Below are 10,177 nucleotides of genomic sequence, written 5' to 3'. Positions count from 1 at the left end.
ATATATATATATATATATATATATATAGATAGATATATTAATTAACAATGATAGCAAGATTTATACATAACCTTGATTATAAGTAATCATCTAGCAACCAAAAACAAACAGATTCATATATGTTTGAAGGTTTGAACTACTAATAGCAAATTAATATATAAAAATTATGAGTTTTGTTGTTTCTTGAAACGACGAGTCCTTCTCCTCTTGTTAGAAACATAGTCTTGTAAAGCTTGAAGTTGAAGAAAGAGTTGATTATATTCATCAGCTGTTCCAGTCTCATCTGCTAACACTTTACCACACCAATTACACGACCTGAAACAATCAAAATCACAAATATAGTAAACACCTAAAAAGATAGAAATAGAAAACAAATTGGTGAAAGAATGAAACATAAACATACTTGACAGAACCATTGGTTCCTTCACGACGGACAGGAGTTTTGACGCAGCAGTGACCACACCACATCCTTTCTTGTTCTTCTTCACCGTACGTTACTTCTGAAGCCATCGTTCTTGGTTCAACACAACAACAAGAAACACTAGTTATGAAAAGTAGTATAAGGTAAGTTTGTTGTTGTTGTGTTTTGTTATATATATATAGAGACGAAGAGAAATCTAAAGGTGATTGATTCCTATTAGGATTTGGAAAGTTGTGTGTAAAAAGGAAAGTTTCTAGCGAGTTAAATTAGGAGATTATGTTGTCTTTGTTATATAGGGTTTTTATTTAGAACCGACTTGGAGAACAAGTAATTTAAGTTTTTGTTTATTCCGACGGACACGTGTTTTGATTATTTGAGCGTGACTTTTGATTGAGCGTGGTCAAATCTTTAAATTATAAGGAAAAAGTAAAGACATGGGGAAAAAGGGGGAATTTAGGTAGCTTTAGGTGCAAGTAAGTTATAGAAGTCTTTATTTTTGTTATATATTGTAATAAATAATTACAGTAAAACAACAATATGTCACGTTATTTTTTATTTAAAAAGGTAAATTAAAACTAAACAAAAAAAATAAAACAAATTAAGTAAACAAATTTTGTAGGATTTTTATTAAGGAAATATATTTTGGTTTGGGCTGACAAATTAGTTGTCCAGGTTTAGATTTTGTGATTAAAAATAATTATATTTTGGTTTGGGTTGACAAATTAGTGGTTAAGGTTTAGATTTTGTAATTAAACAAAATTATATTCCGGTTTGAGTTGACAAAATAGTGGTTAGAGTTAATATTTTGTAATTAAACGAAATTCTATTTTGGATTAGGTAGACAAAATAGTGGTTAGAGTTTAGATTTTGTAATTAGATGAAATTATATTTCGGTTTGGCTTTAAAAAAGAGTGGTTATAAGAGAAAAAAATAAAATAAAAAACTATAGTAAACGCGGAAAGTATGTATATTTTTGCTCACGCGTTAAATGTAAAGGTTCTTGGTATGAAGTTAAAAAGTGAGAAATTCGATTTTTCCGGATTGGGATGGAGTTTAGTAAGAGATTCGGTTTCTGCGGATTGGGATGTTGTTAAATAAGAGATCCGGTTTTTTTCTGATTGTATAATTGTTTTTTATACTAGCTTGGTTACTATATTTTGGCTTTGTTAGCTTGTAGACTTTTGTCGTGTTGACTTTTTGATGTTAATAATAATAATTCTCCAGTTTGACCAAAAAAAGAACAAAAAATATATGAATTTTGGAAGAGAAGAGTCATGTTTTCAAAACAGTCAGAATAAGTTAGATTACACTATCCTTTTCATTGAGTAGCTTATATGGGCAATAAAAAGATACATGGGTTAACCTTTTTATGAGTCATAAGCAAAAGATATAAAACAATGTACTTTGCTTTACAACAAACAAAAGGTGAAGCTCCTCTATGTGGTTCGCTGTCTTAGTCTTCGGCTACTGGTCTCACCATTGTCAGAGAGTTGGCCCCAAACACTCTGAGACTTTCCTTCTCCGCTGCTACTTGTTTCGTCATAACCAGCTACCGCCTGTAGTAGCTCGGACTGGAGGTTTGGATAGTCATCTTTCAGATCTTCATAAGCTTTTGTCTGCAGAACAGCTATAGTTTCCAAGACAGCCATTAGAAAAAGAAAACTTACAGAAGATTTATGTCAGCATTGTCTCGTAAAGCTGTATCGTGATTGTACCTTGTAGGTTTTCAGCAGCGAATTTTAGGGAAACGCTTTTTAGTTCAGTTGCATTATATCTGTCTGATAAAGCTAAGATCTTGGATACGGAGCTGATAGATATGCCTTTGCAGAGGTGAGATTCACACAATAGTCTGAGCCTACTCAGATTGTATTTGTTTGCAGCTGCCAAAAGCTTTACGATCAGTGTCTCATCGATTTCAGACAGCTTTAATAGGTTAAATGAATGAGCCGTTACTGGTTCCACATCTCCCGAGAGAGAGTCTTTATACATGAAGTGTAACAAGGCCTGTATAAGGTGAAACATTGCCATGGATAAAATACCGACAAATAATACACAGACGAGAAAATGATTAAAAGAAGCTATAAAACTCGAAATTCGTACCTTGAAGACTTTAGGTTCCAAATCACTGATCACTAACTCATTGTTGTTCGCTTCCAGTATATTGTAAAACTTTGATCTGAAGAATGAAGATCGTGCAGCCAAAACCAATTTATGAGCTCGAAACTTCTCCCCAGCAATGTCAAATTCGACATCCGAGCCTTCCAAAGTATCCAGCAAATTTCCAAAATCTGATCCAAGTTCTGAATCAGGGACATGTATAGAGTGTAACCGCGGACAGTGTATTTCCGAAGAAACAACTCCAATTGTACAATTGATTATCAAACAATCGTCTTTAAGGTAGTCAGATGTCTCAAGCAACGAACGTCTGAAGAAACGCTTGTATCCCCTATTCAAAATCCAAACAATAGAATCAAGAATTAGAGAGCTCTAAGGTAGCAGTACAAAAGATAACAGCAAAAAGAGTGTCTAAAAAATTAATCAGCCATTGAAGATACTGTAAACACTCAAAGCTGACGCCACCACACTAAAAATGAAATTTCAGTAAAGCACCTTAACAAGGTTATCTTAACAAAACTATGAAAGTTCAGGTAGCTAGCACACCTTAGAATTTATAGATTTACCATTAGAACCACCCAAACCCTATTCTTGTCCCCAATAATTTACACATATTCAAGATCAGAAATCGAACAAGAGACTAACATTATAAACTAGCAAGTCAAAAACTTTATCGAACCGAGTATAATATCTGAATTCGTCAAAACTGTATTAACATGAACTATCATGCACACATTGACAAACAGAGTTCATCTTCATGATTAGAAATGGAGAAAGAGACCAACATTATAAAACGAGCAAGTCGAACACTTTATCGAAACGAGTATAATACCTGAATTCTTCAAAACTGTATTAACATGAACTATCATCCACACATTGACAAACAGAGTTCATCTTCATGATTAAAAATCGAACAAGAACGAACATTATAAAACGAGCAAGTCGAAAACTTTATCGAACCGAATCTAATATCTGAATTCGTCAAAACTGTATTAACATGAAACATCATGCACACATCGACAAACAGAGTTCAAACTTAGATCCTCCCTAACAGTACACAGCTGAGATGCCAAGAGTAACATTTTAAAAACAATTCAAATTCTTCAATCCATCAACAAGAATCAAGAATCAAGAATCACGAATCAAGAATCAAGCCATACCACATACTTCCTTTATATTTAAGCGTATAAGGACCACCATCAAGCGAACGATCGAAATGGCTATGAACCTTATGATTCCCTTTACCACTTTGATCAACAAGGGCAAGCTCAAAAAGCGCTCTTACTTCAGTACCATCACTAGCGAGAGCGACGAACACAGAGACGTAAGAAGAGCTATCCTCTGAGTTTTTACCATCTGGGTAGACAAAGATTGTCCATTTATAACCTCCCACGGAGAAATTATCACTCGCTATGTGTTTCCCAACTCCAATCCCTTTAGCTAAACTGTATCCTTGAATCACGAATTGGTGCGATCCGTTTAGGGTTTGTGTCACTGACCTTGAGGTTGTTGTTTGTGATTCGATTCTATCTGGGTTCGTGTTGGAGCTTGATGATCTGCTGGGTCTGGTCATTTGCCTTGTTGGGTATTTCGAATTTTGGGGAAAGTTGTGAAATTTCAGAGAATTTTAAATCGTCGGAGGAGGAAAGGAGGAGAAGAGGAAGATGATGAGTCGGTAGGAGAAGGGTATAATGGTCATTGTACAAAAGAAAGACCCAATTTTTAAGTTTTTAGGGATTTGAATCCCTTCTTCTTCAATGTGTGAATCTCTTGGAGACTTCAGAAAATTCGAAACCATTGGAGGAAGATGATAAGTCGGTAGGAGAAGGGTATAATGGTCATTGTACAAAAGAAAGACCCAATTTTTAAGTTTTTAGGGATTTGAATCTTGTTCATCAGTGTGTGAATAGAGATACTCAGATTCGAGTTCAAGTTCAATGGATGATGTCTCTTTACCAATTGATAAATTATCCATTGATTCAAAGACTGAGTAATAAATTTCGTAGCTTTGATTTTTGTTTCTTCTGATTTTGTGTGTTTGATCTGCTTGGGATGTCTGAATTTATTTTATTCGATTGGTTTTGTCTGAATCAGGGACAAGGCTTGTCTAGTAGTGCTAGTGGCGACTGGGAGTTTCAATCCTCCTACTTTTATGCATCTACGCATGTTTGGTGAGTTCTTACCATATGACAATGATCTGTGGTTATTGTCTGAATTAGCTTTGTATATATTAGTTGAGGATATGAAAAGACAGAACAGTAGAACTTATAGGTTTGTTCTCATGTATTTGTTTTTTTTCCCCATCAAACTGATAAGTTCTGTCTTTTTCGTCTTTAGAGCTTGCGAGAGATGCATTACACTCGGAAGGATTTCATGTTCTTGGAGGTTATATGTCTCCTGTTAATGATGCATACAAGAAGAAGGTATGAAAACTTTTGAATCTCAGTTTCTTAGTTTTTTTCTAAACCAATGCTTAATGTTGTGTTTAATTTCATTTAGAAACTATAATATTATTGTGTAGGATCTTTTATCTGCAAAACATCGTTTACAGATGTGTAATCTAGCTTGTCAAAGCTCTGACTTTGTAATGGTTGATTCATGGGAGGTACTATCTCACTATCTCATCTTTCGAAAAGTTTTTAATTAGTTCTCTTTAGAGGAGGAACAAAGCGTTGTTTACATTACTTTTGGAAGCTGTTTTCTACAGGCATCTCAACGCAGCTATCAACGAACTTTGGCGGTTTTATCGAGGGTCAAAACTTTCTTAACAATAGATCAACATGTACCCGAGGGTAAGACAAAAATATGTGGGCTTTTAGCATCTTCTATAGTATATCTCAGTTACATTTTTTGGATAATTGCGCGATCATCTCAATGGGGTTGTTTGCTATGTTTTGTGACAAACTCAAATTTATAATATGAGCTTTCTAATGCTAGAATCTCTCAAAGTTATGCTACTATGTGGCTCGGATTTACTGCAATCTTTCTGTACTCCCGGTGTTTGGATCCCTGAACAGGTAAACCAATGATTTTATAACCAAGGCAGCATTGTTATATAAATGGCGATTTTGTTTTATCAATTCTACTCACAGTTATGCTTTTTTCATTTTTGGGAATTTGAAGGTAAGAACTATTTGTCAAGACTATGGCATTGTGTGCATCCGTAGAGAAGGACAAGATGCTGAGAATATGATCTCTAGTGACAAAATCTTAAACGAAAGTAGTGTAAGTTTTACCGAGTTTTGATTTTTTTGTATTCCCCTGTATCAATCAGTCATATCAGTCTGATACGGTTTATTTTGTAGGATAATATCAGAATCGTCGACAATCTTGTTCCTAATCAGATTAGTTCGAGTAGATTAAGGTAGCGTGAGGTTTAATCTTTCGCGATAACATATCATTTACGCTAAAAATGGTTTCTCTTGCTTAATACTCTGCTTCTTTCAGGCAATGCATTTCGCGAGGGTTATCGGTTAAATACTTGACTGAAGATGGAGTAATAGATTATATCAGACAACATCAACTTTACACTGAGCTCACATGACAAAAGCTGAGAGAATATTACTCTATCATATCAATATTACTACACAACCCATCAAATAATTGTGATAAACAGATGTAATCAGGTCAGATACATTTGTTGAATCATTGTATTTTAAGAATCATATTTACAGATAATGTTAAATTATATAATTGTGTGTTAGTGAGACTGATTGATTAATCTCTTCGCATATGTTTGGAAAAGTAGTGACTGCGGTGCTTTTTTATCGCTGTAATCAATTGATTAAGCTATTGGTATGTTTTTGAACAAAAGTAGTGACTGTGGTTTTTCATACCTGTGATTATAATATTCTAGATGTTTTAAAAGTAGTGTGTAATGCAGTTGAAGGTAGAAGAAACATAGAATCAGTCTTGGCCAAGTCCCTTTTCGAATCAGTCTCATCGGAAAAGTTTCCGGGATGTCTTTTTCTACACAATTTAAAGAATCTTGTGATGGAACATTCAGTGGCATTTCACCCTGGGAATATTCATTATCTCCCCAATGCTTTTAGTTTTAAACATTCCTGCATTAGTGTAGTTTGTGAACTTTCTCTAGTAGTTTGATATTGTTTACCGATTCAGTTATCCTGCTAAGCTGTTTGTGTTGGAAAGTCTATAGCTTGGCTCTTTATATGTGACGCGTTGCATATTCGTTATCCTAACATTTTCATTTTTTAACTTAACAGTATAGCTGCACCTTTAAAGTTTTGATACTCCCTCACCAATGCCATTACATCCTTGATGTCCAAAAGGTATCTACTCCTTTCTTTATTTGTCTTCATCTGCGTGGCTTTGACTATATAGATTGGTCGGATAGATGATAGATCTGAATTGGATGCTCTGCTCTTATCAGTCTTGTTGAGAATGTTTGCTATTTAGCGGTTTGTGCAATCTTGAGCAGTGTGTAGAAAAGAACAAATGTTCCAGTGGGTAGGAATGATGATTTGATATTTTGACCAAAAGAGAAGTATTTGAATGCTGTCTTATGTAGTTCTATGTTTCGATTTTGTCAAAATCCAGTTGTATGTGGTAGATTCATAACTTCTTCTATGGTCTGTTGACTTGTTTAGAAAATGAAATTTGTAGTTCAAGTGAAAAAGCGTTCATAAACACACCTTGTTGATATGCTGTTTCCAACATGGTACAATCAATGGATGCGAAATTGATCTTGTAGAGTTGATGATCTCTCTTTGTCTGAGTTAGTCTTTGTGAGTGAAAACTCTGCAACATTCTTTGTTTCTGAGATTATCCTCATTTCCTTATGAAAACATATGCTTCTTGATAACTCAGACCAAAGTAGCTACTGTAGAGGATTCACTTTTTCGATGCCAAAGTAGCTACTGCTTAGTCATATCGCTTTTTTTTTCCTAGTGACGCCGGGAAGCACAAACGTGCGCTGCAACATCTTTAGATGAAATCTCATCTAAGAAATGTTCAAAAACACTGCAAGATCTATGACCAATCTTCTCAAAATGTTGTGTCTTACGTTTCTTATGTTTTTGAGTTGGTTTTTAACCAAACAATTAACTTGCCGAATCCAGAGTGTCAAAAGCACAGTGCAATAGATAGCATGATTTTGATCTATTGAAGGATTTGGACGGTTGAAATTTGAACAACATCCAGGATTAAAGGCTTCTAGAGGAGTGTGTGAATAAGAAGAAGAAGAATACTACATAGCCCGTAATGTATTGTTCTTCTTCTTTTAAGACATTTCATATTGTGAATGGTTTGTTCTTATACACCATGGAATAATCCAGCTTAAATCCTACATGTTTGTCGTAGTTTTCGCAAACAGATCATCGTTGGAATTTTCCTCAGGCGAAGAGTCTTGGTAATCAAACTTGCAACCAGAATATGAATCACCAGCTACGACCTTGTACCCGGCCGGGTTCCCATACCGCCTGTTAGGTTTCATCGGAGCTTAGATGACTAGATAAGTTATAAGTATAACTCTGGCTTCTTTAATTGCTAATGAATATGCAATACATTATTGTAACACTGACCAAAACATATATTAGATTTGAAGCATGAAACATTAAGGAAGAGTTTGGTCACATAAGTAAGACATACATATCACAGAGCATGTGACCCAACAAGTTTTGTAAAACCAAAAGTAACAGCCATAGCTAACCATCCACCAATCAAGACCCTAAGCGACGACTTAACCAATGGTGCTTTCCCCAAAACCGCACCTAATCATCCGAACATCACCAAAGCCAACTTATGATCTTGACGTCTTGCTTGACCGCACCAACACCCAACATAAGTGAAGCTGTCGAGACAAGACTGTCGGTTGCACCAAGAACCGCGGTTCGTAGCCATTGAGCTCGTTTAGAGTAGTCAAAACCCTTTTCTTGATCATTCTCCATGTCCATGTTCACGTTGTTATGAGACTCGGCCATGGTTATATGAGTAAGACTAGAGAGTGTGGAGAACACACGTCTTGGATTGTGTTTGTATTTATTGAGAACTTTTAACTGTTAATTTTTAAAGTTAGTAATATTAATAATTTGAATAACAGAAATACTTATATTTTTAACTATATTGGAAAACAAAAATGTGGACTAGAAAAAATTCACTAGATTCTCTCTTATCTCTGATTTTAATTATATTCAAACTTTTGAAGTTTTTACATCCAAAACAAAAAGGTTCATTAGTCACTAATTTTTTAAATAACAGTTATTATTCTTTTTCCTAAATTAATATGTATTCTTTTTTTTTAAATAAATATTTTGTATTTAGTTGACTATCCAAATATGCAGTACTAGAATTTATCCCCTGCATACGCACGGAATTATTTTTTTTAATCAAATAACTAATATATAAATAAATAAAATTATATTGTAAAATTATATTTCTTTTAAATACTTTATAAATAAGGAAATATTCCTAAAATTAAATGTAGTATTATTCTATTTTTATCATAAAATATAAACTGAAGGTCTAAAACTTTAAAGTTTATAATCAACCCAAAATGTTATTAAAGAAATATAAGGCAAAGAAATCTTTTAGTTTAATTTTACAAAAATATATTTTTTACTGCTGCTCTTTTCAACATATCATCAATGTATTTGTATCATTCTCCTATTTAAAACATTTGAACGTATCAGTTTAACCGAGACTACAATGGTTACAAATTATCTAATTAAGTAGTAGAATGCCATTCTTACATATATCAGATCTTGCTTCTTTGTAACAAACTCAGATATCGAGTTGAGAGAGACGACGAAACAAAGAAGAAGATAGAAGTAAAATTCTCATTATTATGTAAATGTACAGTATAGTTTGTTTATATACAATCTTAATTACTGCTAACATACGCTGACTGTTAATGCTAACATGAGCTAATATGCTAACATAAACTACTCAGATATGCCCCCTCAAGCCTTTGAAGTTGATTCTGTAGAAGCTGGACAAAGGCTTGACAGTGATAATCGTTCAACCATACTCTGAAAAAGTGCAGGTTGTAATGGTTTGGTGAGAATGTCTGCCAGCTGGTTTTCTCCATCAATATGCATAGCTTTAAGAGTGCCAAGCTTCAATTGATCACGCACAGTGTGACAGTCAATATCAACATGCTTGGTGCGCTCATGAAAGACTGGATTTGTGGCGATATACACAGCTGACTTGTTGTCGTAGAAGAGCTTGGTCGTGTGAGTTACCTGAATCCGAAAATCAGCAAGTAATTGTTGAATCCAAATAACCTCACGAGTTGCATCAGCCATACTTCTATATTTCGCTTCAGTGCTACTCCTGCTTGCAATTTTCTGTTTCTTAGACTTCCAACAAATCAAGGATGTCCCTAAGAAAACACAATAGCCAGAAACAGAGCGTCTTGTATCCAAACAGGTACCCCAATCAGCATCAGCAAAAGAATTGAGACAAAGGTCTGTTTCTGCTGAATAGAAAAGACCAAGACCATGATCTCCTTTGATATACTTCAGGATTCTGAGAGCAGCATGATAATGATCATCTGTTGGAGATTGCAAAAACTGGCTCAGCTTGTTAACCGCAAAAGTGATATCCGGCCTTGTGATGGTCAAATAGAGAAGCCTGCCAATAAGTTCTCTATATGGAGTTGGATTGTCCAGTCTTGTCCCT

General features: G+C 34.6%; 2 protein-coding genes across 2 annotated transcripts; one reads left to right on the top strand and one right to left on the bottom strand.

Moving 5' to 3' along the window:
- Positions 1–1,677: 1,677 nt before the first annotated feature.
- On the bottom strand, positions 1,678–4,294 carry LOC17885867 (BTB/POZ and MATH domain-containing protein 6). Its single transcript, XM_006293163.2, has 4 exons — positions 3,697–4,294; positions 2,522–2,867; positions 2,137–2,425; positions 1,678–2,048 (listed from the first exon to the last, which is right to left on the bottom strand). The coding sequence occupies exons 1-4, from the start codon at positions 4,107–4,109 to the stop codon at positions 1,858–1,860; spliced, it is 1,239 nt and encodes a 412-aa protein (XP_006293225.1). The 5' UTR covers positions 4,110–4,294; the 3' UTR covers positions 1,678–1,857.
- Positions 4,295–4,361: 67 nt separating this feature from the next.
- LOC17885369 (nicotinamide/nicotinic acid mononucleotide adenylyltransferase) lies at positions 4,362–8,111 on the top strand. Its single transcript, XM_006292694.2, has 12 exons — positions 4,362–4,526; positions 4,631–4,707; positions 4,874–4,959; positions 5,058–5,141; positions 5,244–5,328; positions 5,474–5,553; positions 5,660–5,761; positions 5,842–5,900; positions 5,984–6,162; positions 6,763–6,828; positions 7,448–7,761; positions 7,859–8,111. Exons 1-9 carry the CDS (start codon positions 4,474–4,476, stop codon positions 6,078–6,080), a joined length of 723 nt encoding a protein of 240 aa, XP_006292756.1. The 5' UTR covers positions 4,362–4,473; the 3' UTR covers positions 6,081–6,162; positions 6,763–6,828; positions 7,448–7,761; positions 7,859–8,111.
- The last annotated feature ends 2,066 nt before the right edge of the window (positions 8,112–10,177 follow it).

Source organism: Capsella rubella, unplaced genomic scaffold, assembly GCF_000375325.1.
Source record: "Capsella rubella cultivar Monte Gargano unplaced genomic scaffold, Caprub1_0 scaffold_5, whole genome shotgun sequence".
In the NCBI taxonomy this organism is placed as follows: Eukaryota; Viridiplantae; Streptophyta; class Magnoliopsida; order Brassicales; family Brassicaceae; genus Capsella; species Capsella rubella.
The sequence above is the reverse complement of the archived record's forward strand: the minus strand, read 5'-3'. Positions and strand labels throughout refer to the sequence as shown.